Source organism: Melanotaenia boesemani, chromosome 9 (assembly GCF_017639745.1).
Source record: "Melanotaenia boesemani isolate fMelBoe1 chromosome 9, fMelBoe1.pri, whole genome shotgun sequence".
NCBI lineage: Eukaryota > Metazoa > Chordata > Actinopteri > Atheriniformes > Melanotaeniidae > Melanotaenia > Melanotaenia boesemani.
Genome location: NC_055690.1, coordinates 37,593,688 through 37,611,077, shown reverse-complemented (window position 1 = coordinate 37,611,077; position 17,390 = coordinate 37,593,688). Strand labels below are relative to the sequence as shown.

At 45.3% G+C, this 17,390-nt stretch overlaps 1 protein-coding gene and 2 non-coding genes across 8 annotated transcripts in view; all 3 read left to right on the top strand.

Annotated features, from left to right (window-relative positions):
• Positions 1-17,390, top strand: part of atg16l1 (ATG16 autophagy related 16-like 1 (S. cerevisiae)) — a 58,520-nt gene that overhangs the window by 8,831 nt on the left and 32,299 nt on the right. For 5 of the 6 annotated variants that reach the window (XR_006011470.1, XR_006011468.1, XR_006011469.1 and 2 more), the window contains exons 2-14: positions 1,873-1,978; positions 2,343-2,436; positions 2,509-2,611; positions 3,184-3,257; positions 3,364-3,433; positions 5,740-5,921; positions 5,998-6,063; positions 6,227-6,316; positions 6,412-6,471; positions 8,241-8,346; positions 10,515-10,620; positions 11,116-11,186; positions 12,049-12,120. Coding sequence is in view for 3 of the 6 variants with exons in the window: in XM_041994222.1 (XP_041850156.1) it covers positions 1,873-1,978; positions 2,343-2,436; positions 2,509-2,611; positions 3,184-3,257; positions 3,364-3,433; positions 5,740-5,921; positions 5,998-6,063; positions 6,227-6,316; positions 6,412-6,471; positions 8,241-8,346; positions 10,515-10,620; positions 11,116-11,186; positions 12,049-12,120 (1,200 nt within the window). In the remaining 3 variants the exon portion in view is untranslated. The remainder of the gene's footprint in view (positions 1-1,872; positions 1,979-2,342; positions 2,437-2,508; positions 2,612-3,183; positions 3,258-3,363; positions 3,434-5,739; positions 5,922-5,997; positions 6,064-6,226; positions 6,317-6,411; positions 6,472-8,240; positions 8,347-10,514; positions 10,621-11,115; positions 11,187-12,048; positions 12,121-17,390) is intronic. The other variant, XM_041994223.1, reaches the window with a different exon arrangement.
• Positions 5,367-5,632, top strand: LOC121646744. The gene has a single exon (XR_006011688.1).
• On the top strand, positions 10,669-10,929 carry LOC121646746. Its single transcript, XR_006011690.1, has one exon.

The window sequence follows — 17,390 nt, the reverse complement described above, 5'->3', positions numbered from 1 at the left end:
GGGACATATTGTATTGTATTGCATTTTGTATAAAAGCAGCAATTTGTGAACTTTTAAACGTACTTTAAGTATGAACTTAGTTTACTTTATTGGGGTGTACTCCACCTCCTGTGTGATGTGGCCTGCTGCCCGGCACACATTCGGACACCTGACCATGAATAAAAAACATGGCGACATGTTTTGGTACTGTATGCTGCATTCCACTATTCTATAGAGATCCCACCTTTGTTTTTTTTTTTTATTTAGTTGGTTGAATGAGCTGAAACCTGATGAAAAAGCCATCTTTTAGTAGCTATGCTGACCCAGCTGACATGCCAGGCCAGTAAAATGGTTTGGACATGGCATCTCTGGTCTGCTTTTGTCCAGTGTGAGGATCTGTGGGACTATAAAAATAGTGTTTGCCTCCTTCTTTGTTTCCTTACTGAAGCCTTTTACATAAAACAGAGCTTCTCCTACAAGATAAAAAAAAGCGAGACCATGAAACTTTTGCTTAAGCGGCTGTATGATTTTCTGCAGTTGCTACGTTGATGTGCAATAAATGTAAAAATTAGCCTGTACATGAATTAATGCTTCAGGTCTTTCAGCTTAAAGCAAATTATTATCTCACCTTCAATCACAAACTTCGACACCTTTTGTCGAACTTCATTTTTCTCTTTTTATTCCAGCAGGGTATTGTTTTTTTGGCGATATAGTCAAACATACTTTGGTACAGTAAGTAAGTTAACTTTCCCATATTGGCCTTAGTTGTTCCCATGACATAATCTGATGTTGGCCTATCTAAACAAGTAATAGGTTCATGTTTATTTAAATGTAATACTTTAAACTGTGATTTTGTCTAATAAGAGTAAATTGAAGCATTTCAATATTTTTTATTAAAAATGAAGGGATGCAAATGATCTACCTCAATTATATGTAAAATAAAGTCTAAATGGGGTGTTTGCGGTGTTCACCATAGCATATTACATCATTTTAAAAACCTGTAAGCTTGTGTAGTCATTGGATTCTACTACTGTCATGCCTTGGTGATAAAATGTTCAGGTTTTAACAACTGCACACGCATGCATGAAATCACAGCAGCCACTCTTCAGCCTGGAAAAATGTCATTTAGATCTTTATTGGAAATGAAGGGGATTGTAGCTGTTGAGTTACTAAAGCTTGCAGCATGTCCATTAAGACGTAAGGTAGGCTGTTTAACATTAGCAGCTGGCACGTTGATGTTACGAGAGGCTTCTGTGCTTTTCACAGCTTGACATAGGCTCGCAACGGTCTTCACCACGGTGTCCTATGGCACCAGAGATCAACAACAGAGCGTCCAGTCCAAGTACTGGACTGTTGTCATAGCTGTTGTCATACACTGTGTATAATAAACCGTGTGTGTGGAGGGGGAATAAAAACGATCGCTGCCGGCAAACTTATCACGCTCATTTTTTCTTACCGTGCAATTGATCGACTTATTGCTTATCGCGACAGGCCTGCCGGCTCATTTGTGATACGATGCAGTCAAAACGGGCAGATACTTTTTTTTAAATGATTAAAAATTTTAATCAATTGACAGCCTATATATATATATATATATATATATATATATATATATATATGTGTGTGTGTGTGTATATACATACACAGTTTATATGTATGTCTGGTTCAATCAGTTTTAATCTGGTTCTTATCAATTTTTTGATTCTCTCATGTTTTCGTTGCTATGCCGATGATGTGCCGTTATATTTGCCCGGTGGAAGCGCATCGTTTCAACCCCCAGCACGTGTTCAGCAGCTATGGAGAACCGGTTCTAACTGGATCAAGACAGAAATTATGGTTTTTGAGCTGAAAAACTTAGAATCTGTCGTAAAGTGTGTTTGTTTTGTTCATCAGGTGGTGATGGCGGAGCGGCAGGTGGAGTGGAAGACCCACATCTCAGAGCAGCTGAAGCTTAGGGACCGGGTCCAGAGACACACCTTTGAGGAGATCATCCAGCAGTGTGAGTTACCCCACATCCACCAGCCCAGTCCGGTTCTAGTTCTGTTCTGGTTATCATTCTGGTACGGTTCTGTTCCAGTTCAGTTTTGATTCAGTTCTGGTTCAGATCTTGTTCTGGTCCTGGTCCAGTTTTGTTCTGGTTCATATCAATTTCCGGTTCTGTTCTGGTACAGTTCTGATTGGTTCTGGCCCAGTTCTAGTCTGGTTCTGGTTAAACTTGGTGTGGTAGATTTCTATAACCCCAGACCCTGATGAAAGGAGATTTGTGTTTTGGACCAGTTCCTGAAACAGTTCTTTGGGTCTGGATCCAGACATGGACACTCTGACCAACTGTTGTGTTTTTATCATTCTGGTTCTGGCTCCAGATCACCGTCTGCTGGAGAAGTCGGACCTGCAGGCCGTCTTGTCAGAGAGGTACCAGACGGACAAATATGAGGTTCAGAGGGGACACGAGTCCAGGTGAGCGATCAGGAGCATGGAGACACTGACCTGTCCTCTGAGAGGTGTCTTCTAACGAGTTTCTGTCCACAGCCTGGGGGACCCTGGACGCAGCGACATCCTACAGCAGGAAATGGCCCAGATGAGGATTCACCATCAGGAAGAGCTGACGGAGCTGCACAAGAAACGAGGAGAGGTCAGTCACAGGAAGTGATGTCATCATCACACGTGTCCTCAAAACCAGTCCAGTTGTAAAACTCCCTGATGTCAGGGCTGTACGCGCCCCCAGTAGGTCCAGGTCATCAAGTCTCATCCACCATCAGACCAGCTTCTAGTTCCACTTCCCTGCATGTTTTATGTGTTTCCAACTCCAACACACCCGATTCAGATTAATGTCCCTCTCCATCAAGTTATCTCACTATGTAACTGTCCCACCTTAAAACAGCGTTCTGGACATGTTTGATGGCACAGTAGCATCTACTGCTGCCCGGCCGCGTCATAAGGCTCCAAGACCACTTCACAGGCTTTTCTTCTGGGACGCCGCGCGTTATTGCAGCCAAATTTCACTTTGCACACCACGTCACGCTCACAAGGCACCCTGAGTAGTCCAGTTTTATCTCTGGGTCGTGGTTCAGCTTCCATCAGCTGTGTTCACATAGAAACAACAAACACCTTAGACTGGTTCAGCTCATTTCCAGACTTCTGACTCTGATGGAAAGGTCCTGGAAAGTTCTGGAAGCACTGTGACCCATGTGTTTTCTCCTACAGCTGGCTCAGAGCGTGATCGAACTTAACAACCAGATCCAGCTAAAGGACAAGGAGATCCAGATGAATGAGGCCAGGTGAGAAGTGTTTTAGGATGTAGGACGGACTCCAGATTAGTGATCAATAACTGTGCTTCAGGATGTGGGACCGACTCCCGATCAGTGATAATTAACTGTGTTTCAGAATGTTGGAGTTCCAGCAGCAGATTTTCAATCTGGAAGGAGACTGTCGAGATCTGAGGAGCAGTCTGCAGGTAAAGCTGCTTCCGACTCATTTCCATCTCCCCGGTCCCCTTGCTTCCATTTTGTTTCCCGTTTCCCGGTCCCCTTGCTTCCATTTTGTTTCCCGTTTCCCGGTCCCCTTGCTTCCATTTTGTTTCCCGTTTCCCGGTCCCCTTGCTTCCATTTTGTTTCCCTTTTCCCGGTCCCCTTGCTTCCATTTTGTTTCCCGTTTCCCGGTCCCCTTGCTTCCATTTTGTTTCCCGTGTCCCGGTCCCCTTGCTTCCATTTTGTTTCCCGTTTCCCGGTCCCCTTGCTTCCATTTTGTTTCCCGTTTCCCGGTCCCCTTGCTTCCATTTTGTTTCCCGTTTCCCGGTCCCCTTACTTTTATTTTGTTTCCTGTTTCCCGGTCCCTTTGCTTCCATTTTGTTTCCCGTTTCCCGGTCCCCTTGCTTCCATTTTGTTTCCCGTTTCCCGGTCCCTTTGCTTCCATTTTGTCTCCCGTTTCCCGGTCCCCTTGCTTCCATTTTGTTTCCCGTTTCCCGGTCCCCTTGCTTCCATTTTGTTTCCCGTTTCCCGGTCCCCTTGCTTCCATTTTGTTTCCCGTTTCCCGGTCCCCTTTTATTTTGTTTCCCGTTTCCCGGTCCCTTTGCTTCCATTTTGTTTCCCGTTTCCCGGTCCCCTTGCTTCCATTTTGTTTCCTGTTTCCCGGTCCCCTTGCTTCCATTTTGTTTCCCGTTTCCCGGTCCCTTTGCTTCCATTTTGTTTCCCGTTTCCCGGTCCCCTTGCTTCCATTTTGTTTCCCGTTTCCCGGTCCCTTTGCTTCCATTTTGTTTCCCGTTTCCCAGTCCCCTTGCTTCCATTTTGTTTCCCATTTCCCGGTCCCCTTGCTTCCATTTTGTTTCCCGTTTCCCGGTCCCTTTGCTTCCATTTTGTTTCCCGTTTCCCGGTCCCCTTGCTTCCATTTTGTTTCCTGTTTCCCGGTCCCTTTGCTTCCATTTTGTCTCCCGTTTCCCGGTCCCCTTGCTTCCATTTTGTTTCCCGTTTCCCGGTCCCCTTTTATTTTGTCTCCCGTTTCCCGGTCCCCTTGCTTCCATTTTGTTTCCCGTTTCCCGGTCCCCTTGCTTCCATTTTGTTTCCTGTTTCCCGGTCCCCTTGCTTCCATTTTGTTTCCCGTTTCCCGGTCCCTTTGCTTCCATTTTGTTTCCCGTTTCCCGGTCCCCTTGCTTCCATTTTGTTTCCCGTTTCCCGGTCCCTTTGCTTCCATTTTGTTTCCCGTTTCCCGGTCCCCTTGCTTCCATTTTGTTTCCCATTTCCCGGTCCCCTTGCTTCCATTTTGTTTCCCGTTTCCCGGTCCCTTTGCTTCCATTTTGTTTCCCGTTTCCCGGTCCCCTTGCTTCCATTTTGTTTCCCGTTTCCCGGTCCCCTTGCTTCCATTTTGTTTCCCGTTTCCCGGTCCCCTTGCTTCCATTTTGTTTCCCATTTCCCGGTCCCCTTGCTTCCATTTTGTTTCCCGTTTCCGGGTCCCCTTGCTTCCATTTTGTTTCCCGGTCCCCTTGCTTCCATTCTGTTTCCTGTTTCCCGGTCCCCTTGCTTCCTTTTTGTTTCCTGTTTCCCGGTCCCCTTGCTTCCATTCTGTTTCCTGGTCCCCTTGCTTCTGACATGTTTCTGCTCCCCAAGTTTCCTGGGTTTAAACTGCTCTGCTCGTTCATGCTGAGCATCCCCATAGCATAATGCTCCCACCACCATACTTATACACTTAGTAATTTATTCACAGGCGTAAACAGAATGTATACATAGTGGAATAAACAGGAACGTTATCAGGGAAACTAAATGGAGAACGTAAACAGGGAAGAATTAACAGAAAAGTAAATAAGGAGGAGTGAACGGGTGTTGCTGAAGGGCATTCTGGGACAGCTAGTTATTTGAATTCCTAACGGGCGTATTAACCTGTGCTCAGGTGATGAAGGTCAGTGATGAGGAGTAAAAGGTCTGATCACCCACAATCCTCTCTTGCTGCCTCTGGCTCCCAGCAGCCTGCTCTCTTCTCCCATCATGCACCAGTAATGCAATGATGGTCCCAGCAGTTGCTGACATCACACAGGATGTGACATCACAGGAAGTCTGCACTGAGACCCTGCAGACTTCCTGTGATGAAGATCTAACAACCAATCAGAACGGAGGATCAGGAGGAGGAGGTGGGGGGGCTGATCTCAAGTTTTCAACCTGAGACCTTTATCACACTGAACAGAGTAATCAGAGTACTGGGTCAGTGGTGGGGAGATTTAATCTTGGTTCTATTAGCTGTGGTCATGATCATGTGGCGTACTGGTTCCTGCAGGACCTGGAGCGGGCCAATCAGACGCTGAAGGACGAGTATGACGCCCTGCAGATCACCTTTTCTGCTCTGGAGGAGAAGCTGAGGAAGACCACAGAAGACAACCAGGAACTGGTGTCCCGCTGGATGGCAGAAAAGGCTCAGGAGGCCAACCGGCTTAATGCGGAGAACGAGAAGGACAGCAAGTAGGAGAAGCACCTGGAGGAGGGGGTGGGGCTTTTTCTTTGCTGTTATGAGTAGCCCGTTGTGTTTCTATTTTAGGCGTCGGCAGGCAAAACTACAGAAGGAACTGGCGGACGCCGCCAAGGAACCTCTCCCCATCGAACCGTTAGTACTTCCACTTTGTTTGGACTATATGCTGTTTTGTTTGATTCTACATCCTGCTTGGAGTGCTACTTCCTGTTTGCCCTGACAGTACTTCCTGGTTGATTTGAATCTGCTTTCTGTTATGTATGACTTCCTGGTTCTTCTGACTGGACTTCCTCCTCAGAGATGACGATATTGAGGTTCTGACAGAGGATGGAGGAAAGGGGGGAGGAGGAGAGACCTCCCCCAGTCGGCCACTCAGCAGAACCTCCAGGTGAGACCCTAGGATGGACCAGAGCCAGAACTGTATGTTCTGAGATCCAGCTGAGACTGTGTGTGTGTGTGTGTGTGTGTGTGTGTGTGTTACAGTAAGAAGACTTCCCAACAGCCCCCGGGGGGTCTGCTTGACTCCATCTCCAACATATTTGGGTATGTAGCCCTACATGCAGAGTTTTGGGGGTGGGGGGAGGGGGGCTTGCTGGTTCTGGGGATCTGTGGTTCCATGTTTTGTTGACAACCTGGCTCTGGATGGTTTGACCAGTTTCATGGAGTTTATTTCCATAACTGGATGTTAACCTGATATTTACTGACAGAAGAATTACTGAGCAGATCGGATCAGAACCTGAACCTGGCCAATCAGAACCATGTTATCATTCCAGTTAGTCAAACCTTGGACAAAAGGGTCAGCAGGTGACATTTGAGTCCAGTGTCCATCTTTTTCAATCCTACCTGAGGATGTGAAAGGTACTGATCTTAGTTCTGGACATTATTGACTCTTCGGGCAGGTTTCAGGCGGAGGTGACGCATCTGATGTTGGCGACTTTATCTGGACATGATTTTGGTCTGTGTCCAGACTTTAATTATCTCAGTGTGTCTTAGTGTTTGTCATCATGTTCGACCTCATCATCTCCCACAGTTTTACTGTCTAAACTCAAGTCATCTGTGGTTTCTGTGGTAAATAAAGGTAACACATAATAGGGGCGGAAGTGACATGCAATACTAAAAGTACAACACCCCTGCAACATTTCCTAGACCCTCCTGTACTTGCATCTTTCTTTCAGGTCATTGGTCGTTTCCTAGACCCTCCTTCTGTAAATACTATCGGCCCATACTTCGAAGATTTATGTGTTAGCTAGATTTTTTGAGAAGGCCTGGAATTTAAGACAGAAAACAGCCCATAATCCTCTCATTTGTATATCCTGACCCATGTAGCTGTTGCTGTATAAGTGGATGGTTTTCTGTGGCCTGAATTTGGTTTTCTGTTTTCTTTTTCCTGTGTTTTGCCATCTTTGAATTGTCTTGATTTATACAGTATAGTGTCTTGTAAGCTCATGTGAGCTGGGCACATCTTGTGCATGACACTGAAATAAACAAACCAAACCAGAGCAAAAACTTTGGTCGGCTGCTGCATCCAAAATCTTTTTCTACTGTGACCCAGTCTAGTGGTCCATCACCATCACGCTTTGCAACAATTGCAAAGATTTACATGTAACACCACATTGGTCCAAGTCTTTTTCACTGTTGTGAGATTGCCTCTTGACTTTCTGAAGCCCAGAACCAACCAACATCAATCCTGGATCCAGGTTCTGATGTGAATTCACTCAGAACTTTTAGTTCTGATAATATCATTCAAGTGTAGAATCTCCATGGTGAAGGAGAACAACAGCGGTTTGTCCGACCCACTCAGACGTACGAGGCACCTGGTTCTGATTGTCAGGTGAACACTGAACCAGGTTCTGGTTATGTGAACAGAACCCTGCTGAAATTTGAAGATGTCCTGAGAAATAGTCTGTGATTGGCTGAGTGTGCAGACCTTGTCTGTGATTGGCTGCTGACATAGCGACGGTGTAGTGAATGTTCTCATCAACAATATCAACTAATCAATAACAATCGGAGACGGTTCAAATGATCCCTTCTCACTGATCTGTTCAGAAAGATAAAAGAAAGTAGGCAGGCAGGTAGGTAGGCAGGCAGGCAGGCAGGTAGGCAGAAAGGTAGGTAGACAGGCAGGCAGGTAGGTAGGCAGGCAGGCAGGTAGGTAGGCAGGCAGGTAGGTAGGTAGACAGGCAGGCAGGCAGGTAGGTAGGTGACTAAAGACTGACTAAAGATAGAACCAGACCGGACTTTATGCAGACCCTCCGCTCCCGTTCTGATCTTCACTGTAATCTTTCTGTTTCCAAACTGCTCCTCTTCTTCAGCAGGCGTCGAACTGCCAACTCTTTCAGTGCGTCACCAGAGAGCTCTGAACCGCCGTCAGGATTGTGTGCAGAGGTTCGAGTCCCATCTACAGCTCTGCATGCCTTCGTGAGTATCACACCGCCATGTTTCATCAGAAGGTCATCAAGCGATTTGAGCTTGAACTGTCTGAAAGCGATTCATGTGAGTCTGAACTGTCTGAAAGCGATTCATCTGAATTTGAACCATCTGAAGGTGATACATGTGAGTTTGAACTGTCTGAAAGCGATTCACGTGAGTTTGAACTGTCTGAAAGCGATTCACGTGAGTTTGAACTGTCTGAAAGCGATTCATGTGAGTCTGAACTGTCTGAAAGCGATTCATCTGAATTTGAACCGTCTGAAGGTGATACATGTGAGTCTGAACTGTCTGAAAGCGATTCATCTGAATTTGAACCGTCTGAAGGTGATACATGTGAGTTTGAACTGTCTGAAAGCGATTCACGTGAGTTTGAACTGTCTGAAAGCGATTCACGTGAGTTTGAACTGTCTGAAAGCGATTCATGTGAGTCTGAACTGTCTGAAAGCGATTCATCTGAATTTGAACCGTCTGAAGGTGATACATGTGAGTTTGAACTGTCTGAAAGCGATTCACGTGAGTTTGAACTGTCTGAAAGTGATTCACCTGAGTTTGAACCGTCTGAAAGCGATTCACGTGAGTTTGAACCGTCTGAAAGCGATTCATCTGAGTTTGAACCTTCTTAAAGCGATTCACCTGAGTTTAAACCGTCTGAAAGCGATTCACTTGAGTTTGAACCGTCTGAAAGCGATTCATCTGAATTTGAACCGTCTGAAAGCGATTCACCTGAGCTTGAACCATCTGAAAGCGATTCACCTGAGCTTGAACCGTCTGAAAGCGATTCATCTGTGTCTGAACCGTCTGACGGCGATTCATGTGAGTCTGAACTGTCTGAAAGTGATTCACCTGAGTTTGAACCGTCTGAAAGCGATTCACGTGAGTTTGAACCGTCTGAAAGCGATTCATCTGAGTTTGAACCTTCTTAAAGCGATTCACCTGAGTTTAAACCGTCTGAAAGCGATTCACTTGAGTTTGAACCGTCTGAAAGCGATTCATCTGAGTTTGAACCGTCTGAAAGCGATTCACTTGAGTTTGAACCGTCTGAAAGCGATTCACGTGAGTTTGAACTGTCTGAAAGTGATTCACCTGAGTTTGAACCGTCTGAAAGCGATTCACGTGAGTTTGAACCGTCTGAAAGCGATTCATCTGAGTTTGAACCTTCTTAAAGCGATTCACCTGAGTTTAAACCGTCTGAAAGCGATTCACTTGAGTTTGAACCGTCTGAAAGCGATTCATCTGAATTTGAACCGTCTGAAAGCGATTCACCTGAGCTTGAACCATCTGAAAGCGATTCACCTGAGCTTGAACCGTCTGAAAGCGATTCATCTGTGTCTGAACCGTCTGACGGCGATTCATGTGAGTCTGAACTGTCTGAAAGTGATTCACCTGAGTTTGAACCGTCTGAAAGCGATTCACGTGAGTTTGAACCGTCTGAAAGCGATTCATCTGAGTTTGAACCTTCTTAAAGCGATTCACCTGAGTTTAAACCGTCTGAAAGCGATTCACTTGAGTTTGAACCGTCTGAAAGCGATTCATCTGAGTTTGAACCGTCTGAAAGCGATTCACCTGAGCTTGAATCGTCTGAAAGTGATTCACCTGAGTTTGAACCTTCTGAAAGCGATTCACCTGAGCTTAAACTGTCTGAAAGCGATTCACCTGAGCTTAAACCGTCTGAAAGCGATTCACCTGAGTTTGAACCGTCTGAAAGCGATTCACCTGAGTTTGAACCGTCTGAAAGTGATTCACCTGAGTTTGAACCGTCTGAAAGCGATTCACCTGAGTTTGAACCGTCTGAAGGCGATTCATCTGAGTTTGAACCGTCTGACGGCGATTCACCTGAGTTTGAACCGTCTGAAAGCGATTCACCTGAGTTTGAACCATCTGAAAGCGATTCACCTGAGTTTGAACCGTCTGAAAGCGATTCACCTGAGTTTGAACCGTCTGAAGGAGATTAAAGTGGTCACGTTGATCACCAACATCCCGTCTCCTTGGAAATGTTTGTGGCTGCCCAACATTTGTGTTCAGGAAAGAGTCGGATATCGGGATTAGTGGTCAGAAGCCGACTTCTGGACCATAGAATGTGGTTCATTTGGATCAGATCAAAGCGGCTCAGAAACTGTTTAACCTGTCTTTGTCTTTGTGTGCGTCCGACCGTTTAGGAAGCCCATGATGGTGAGGTAAATGCCGTGAAGTTCAGCCCTGGCTCCCGTCTCCTAGCAACAGGAGGGATGGACCGCAGGGTGAAGCTCTGGGAGGTCGTCGCTGGTGAGTTTAGTACTACTCCTACACATCTACCTGTGCTCAGGTGATGAAGGTCAGTGATGAGGAGTAAAAGGTCTGATCACCCACAATCCTCTCTTGCTGCCTCTGGCTCCCAGCAGCCTGCTCTCTTCTCCCATCATGCACCAGTAATGCAATGATGGTCCCAGCAGTTGCTGACATCACACAGGATGTGACATCACAGGAAGTCTGCACTGAGACCCTGCAGACTTCCTGTGATGAAGATCTAACAACCAATCAGAACGGAGGATCAGGATGAGGGGGGAGCTGATCTCAAGTTTTCAACCTGAGACCTTCATCACACTGAACAGAGTAATCAGAGTACTGGGTTGGAGTACTGTTAGCAATACTGTTGGTGGTACTGTCAGTAGTACTAGTGTTCCATGATGACATTACCATGATGACATCATCAGTCACTTATGAGGTGGTTCACCAGCCCATGTTATCCTCACAATCCTATGTGTGTGTGTGTGTGTTTAGGTCGCTGTGAGTCCAAAGGTGCTCTGACCGGTAGCAACGCTGGAATCACCAGCATCGAGTTCGACAGCGCTGTGAGTCCTGATGATGATGATGATGATGATGATGATGTTTACAGTCTAACGCCCCATGTTGCTTTCAGGGAACGTACCTGCTGATGATGATGATGATGATGATGATGATGTTTACAGTCTAACGCCCCGTGTTGCTTTCAGGGAACATACCTGCTGATGATGATGATGATGATGATGATGTTTACAGTCTAACGCCCCGTGTTGCTTTCAGGGAACGTACCTGCTGATGATGATGATGATGATGATGTTTACAGTCTAACGCCCCGTGTTGCTTTCAGGGAACGTACCTGCTGCTGCTGATGATGATGATGATGATGTTTACAGTCTAACGCCCCGTGTTGCTTTCAGGGAACGTACCTGCTGATGATGATGATGATGATGATGATGTTTACAGTCTAAAGCCCCGTGTTGCTTTCAGGGAACGTACCTGCTGCTGCTGCTGCTGATGATGATGATGATGTTTACAGTCTAACGCCCCGTGTTGCTTTCAGGGAACGTACCTGCTGATGATGATGATGATGATGATGATGATGATGATGTTTACAGTCTAAAGCCCCGTGTTGCTTTCAGGGAACGTACCTGCTGCTGCTGCTGCTGATGATGATGATGATGTTTACAGTCTAACGCCCCGTGTTGCTTTCAGGGAACGTACCTGCTGATGATGATGATGATGATGATGATGATGATGATGTTTACAGTCTAAAGCCCCGTGTTGCTTTCAGGGAACGTACCTGCTGATGATGATGATGATGATGATGTTTACAGTCTAACGCCCCGTGTTGCTTTCAGGGAACGTACCTGCTGCTGCTGCTGATGATGATGATGATGATGTTTACAGTCTAACGCCCCGTGTTGCTTTCAGGGAACGTACCTGCTGGCTGCCTCCAATGACTTTGCCAGTCGAATCTGGACGGTGGACGACTACAGACTGAGGGTGAGGCAGACCAGGTCCTGGAGCAGTTCTTCTTCTGTTCAGAGCTGCAGCTTTAGATTACTTTAGTAATCGAGTAACTGTTTAACGAACATGAAGACAAAATTTGAACCTGTGCTTACTTTAAAAGCTTCATTAAAACAGACAAAATGGCGATTTATACAACAAATAAAATTTAGTTAAAAGCTCACTTTGCTTCAAGTGTTCAGTAAGGCCTCCTGCAGACGCCCCACACTTAGAAATATCCTGGTTTTATTTTAAACCAGCTAAGTTCAGCGTGCCCTGCGCACCGCACTGGTGCCCATCCGGGTTTCTCGGCCACAGTTTTCATAGCTGCCACCATGTTTGCACCGTTGTCATGAACAGCTTCTCTTTCTGTGCTGGAATGTCAAATTTCTAGCCGCTCTGCACTATTTGCAGCTGTGTGTCTCTTGTGTCTCCGGCTGAGACTCCATTCTCCAGTCCTCCCCGATAAAATATGTCTCTGTGGCAACACTTGTCCAGATGTCTGCTGTACGGGCAGTTTTTAACTTTTCTTTGACGTCCTCATACTTTTTTCCATCATTTTGGTGAAGTGGGTTCTGGAAGGAAGCTGATATTTAGAATTGAAGGTAGAAATGGTGCTTTGGATTCCTTCATCTTCTACCACAGAGTGGACGCATGTGTGTGACGAGCACGTTCTGTAAACACTGCTGGCGGCTCTGCTGAACATGTGGAGCTGACTGTACGAAGCTGTCCAAAGTTTGAGTCTGTAGTTTACTGAAAAGGATAGAATTACCAAATCATTAGAAAATTTACCTGTTTCATCAGGTCTACCTGTGGACAAGATGGCGCCTGTGCCTGGCTACGCCTTTGTTGCTGGTCTGCTTTGTCGACTTTTACTCATTATTTTTACTTTATGTACGGTCCTATCATTCCGTTTTCCCAACGGATACGTTTCTGCTGTTTGGAGCTACGATCGCGGTGCTCTTTTGAGCATAAGAAAATCTATGGAGTCCTTATGTAATGACTGGGGAAAGTACAGGCAAACTTTTCCACCACCCTTCGTTTGCTCGACCGACTCTCCAGAGTTCTTGCTGCTGATTCGTGTCCCCGACAAAAAGAGGAGACAGAGGAAGCGTGGCTGTAGGTCCGGCATCCAAGCTAAGCGAAAGCGAATCTCGCGTCGTCAGGTTGACATCCCGGATCACATGGACAGGTGCTTGCGGATTGTTCCCCTCATCGACGTGTGCTCAGGTTTTGGTGTTCCCTCTTCGCTCCCCTTTTCCGATCCCTCGTCAGATGTCTGGGAGTTGGTGAAACGTCGGAATTGGGGCTACCAGGATGTTTTGCCACCGCTCGTTTCCATGTTTACATCTGACAATCTACGTGTGGCACCCCGACCCAGCTGGAGATCACGTGACCGCACTGCGTGCCTTTGGCAAATTCCGTTGAGCCGAGCTGATGTGAAGACTGTGACGTCATCCTCGTCTCGGGTCGGTCTATTGAATGTACGCTCAATTTCAAATAAATCTTTCTCATTGAATGACTTTTTTATCAGGCGCAACTTGGATTTCCTGTTCCTCACTGAAACATGGCAGAGTGAAGGGGAGTTTATTCACTTAAATGAACTTTGCCCTGATGACTGCTCGGTTTTCGGGATACCCCGCCCCTCTCGTCGTGGAGGAGGTCTTGCAGTGGTATTCAAGGATAAATTTACTTGTAAAATGATTAATTCTCAAACCTACCTTTCATTTGAATCTCAGATGTTTAAGATTGGTTCTTCTGATGTCTTTTATTGTGTGCTGGTTTACCGCCCACCAGGTCATGCTGCTGCCTTTTTAAAGGATTTTAGTGATTTTTTATCATTTATTATTAATTTGGAAAAAGTTTTACTAGTTGGTGATTTTAATATTCATGTCGATGACCGAAATTCCTGTGCTGCAAGGGATCTTTTAACGTTGACTGAAACTTTTGATTTGGAGCAACACGTTTCTGAACCCTCTCACCATAAGGGTCATACCCTCGATTTAGTCTTTTCTCTTGGCATTAACGTGGCTGACCTCTGTGTAGAAGATGTCCACATTAGTGATCATTACTGTGTTTTATTTGATCTGCACCTCACTCCTAAACCTGAGCCCTCTGCGACTAGGGCCGCAAGGCGCATTATCACTGAGAATACAGCAGCTCATTTCTCTGCCTTGTTTGACTCTAATGTGTTTAAGGATTGTTATGATGTGGACAGCCTCACCGTTAGTTTTAATAGTCTCTGTAAATCCATTCTGGATCAGGTTGCTCCGGTTAAATCCAATCTGGTGACCAAGAAGACCACCCGTCCATGGATAAATCATGATATTCAGGACTTTAGGCGCCTGTGTCGAAAAACGGAGCGCTTGTGGAAGTCTACTAAACTTGAAGTACATAGATTGCATCTTAGGGAACTTATGTCCTCATTAAATGAAATGATTAGAAACGCCAGATCTGAATACTTTCGTCAGCTGATCACATCGAATAAGAAGAACCCCCAGGTTGTGTTTGACACCATCAGTTCTATTGTATGTCCTGTTGATCCCCTTATACCTGTTTCTTGTAAAACCGACAGTAATGTATTCTTGAAATATTTCATTAGCAAAATTGAGGATATTAAGGCTAAGCTTCCTCTGCGCTCATTCTGTAACCCAATTGTTATTGATGAGCCTGTACTTCATAGGTGGTCATCTTTTAATCAGGTGACCCAAGCGTATATCTCAGACTTAGTAACTAAAATGAAGCCCTCATCTTGCCCTTCTGATGCACTCCCTTGTAAACTCCTTTTAAAAGTGTTAGATGTCATCGGACCCTGGGTTACCAATCTGGTTAACACCTCACTGTCTTCTGGCGTTTTCCCCAGTTCTTTTAAACATGCTTTTGTGGAACCTCTTCTTAAAAAATCTAACATGGATCCAAACGAACCAAATAGTTTCAGGCCCATATCGAAGCTACCCTTCCTGTCCAAAGTTTTGGAGAAAGTTGTTTCGGAACAATTGATTTCCTTTTTAGAGAATTTTAACATCTTTGATCCTTTTCAGTCCGGTTTCCGTAGGCATCACTCAACAGAAACTGCTTTGCTCAAAGTGTCCAGTGACATTTTGATGTCTGCGGACTATGGGAAATGTACTGTTTTAGTCCTGTTGGATCTCTCCTCGGCATTTGACACTGTTGATCATGACAGCTTGCTAACCAGATTGCGCGATCAAATAGGAATGTCAGGCCCCGTTTTATCATGGTTCACTTCGTATTTGTCAGGTAGGAGTTTTTGTGTATCAGCTAACCAGATCCTGTCTGACTCAGCTGATTTGCGGTGTGGAGTACCTCAGGGTTCTGTGTTAGGTCCTTTATTGTTTTTATTGTATGTTCTTCCACTGGGAAAGATAATCAAGGACTTTGATGATGTTTCTTACCACATTTATGCTGATGACATTCAGCTGTACTGTTCTTTTAAGACTTCTGAGATCCATAAATTGGACTCCCTAATGAGCTGCCTAAAGCAAATTAAACAATGGTTGGGTGCTAATTCACTGCAGTTAAACTCAGACAAAACTGAGGTGCTGGTGATCGCCCCTGATGATGCCAGCCCATGTATTAAACAGTACCTGGGTGTTTTGAATGAGTCATCTAAATCCCACCTTAGAAACCTCGGTGTCATCTTTGACAAAAATATGTCCTTAGAACACCACTCTAAGCAGCTAACTAGGAACTGTTTCCATCAGCTAAGGAATATCTCTAAACTGAGAACTGTTGTTTCAAATAAGGACCTTGAATTGGTAATTCATGCATTTGTATCGTCTCGTTTGGACTACTGCAACAGCCTATTTACTTGTCTAAATAAAAAGGAATTGTCCCGTCTGCAGCACGTCCAAAATTCTGCAGCCAGGCTCCTGACTCACACGAACAGATGGGCACATATTACGCCAATTTTAAAGTCTCTTCACTGGCTTCCAGTCTCCGTTCGTTTTGCTTTTAAAATCATGGTGCTGACTTTTAGAGCCCTACATGGCCAGGCTCCTTCCTATATTAGAGACTTATTTTGTCCCTACACTTCCTCTCGGAAGTTGAGGTCTTCGGACCAAAATCTTCTAATGATCCCTCGTACTCATTATAAGTCCCGGGGTGACCGCTCCTTCCAGGCCTTTGCGCCGAGGCTATGGAATGACCTCCCGCCGTCCCTGCGTTCCCTCGACTCTATAGATGTTTTTAAGAGTAAACTTAAAACTCACCTGTTTTCTCAGGTTTTTAATAATTGACGTGCGAGGGCTGTGTTATGCTTATTATGTCTTTCAGATCTTAATGTATTTTGCTTTTATTTTAACGTATTTTATTTGTATTTTATTACTTGTTGTGTTTAATTTATTTGTATTGATGTAAAGCACCTTGTGATGTTCATTGTCTGTGAAAGGTGCTATAGAAATAAACTTTACTTACTTACTTACTTACATCGTATTCAAAAACATTTGCACGCATTTTCTGCGGCAGTAATCACTGAAATATTTACCTGTCAGCTCGAGATGATGGACTGGCAGACGAACCTGCGGCGTGCAGCGACGTCTCCTGCTAACAGGTTGTGGAACGCTAATTCACTCTTACAATAAACACGCTGCACGGTTTTTCTCTCGGTTCAGTGTAGTGGCCCCATACTTTTCACACTTTGTCTTTTTGGCTGGTGTTTCATCTTTATATTCCTCAGTACTTTCCTTTCCGTCGGCCATCCTGTCCTCATTTTCTCAACGTTAGCAGCTATCTACGCTATGCTGGGTTGGGTAACAGAAATCCCTATCCGGCCGGAACGTCGCTGTTAGACGGGGATTGTTTGAACTTTGTGTAACAAAAGGGAAAATCACCTGGGCGGACGTGCGGAATATTGATAATGAATTTCACGATTACTCGATGCAGATAATTTGCCTCGAGGGTTTTTAGTAATCGAATTACTCAAATTATTCGAGGAATCGTTTCAGCCCTAGTTCTGTTGGTGGTGAGCTATGTGTAAAGGGAAACCGTACACCCAAGGACACAAAGATAGGTGGTCTGGGATAAAGAGGGAACCGCTCCTCCACTTGAGCCTCTGCCAAGATCATTAGACTGTTCCTACACTACAGGGCCAAGATGGCGCCAGTGGGCCGGGCTTGCCGTCAGCTCCTACCTGTCTTGTTTTCTGTTGACCTGTTTGTCAGTTTTTCTGCTAAATGCCAACTCTCTGCTGGTTTGTGAGCGCTTTTACTTGTTAAACATTAGATCCTAAGTTGGGATCCAGGGAAATA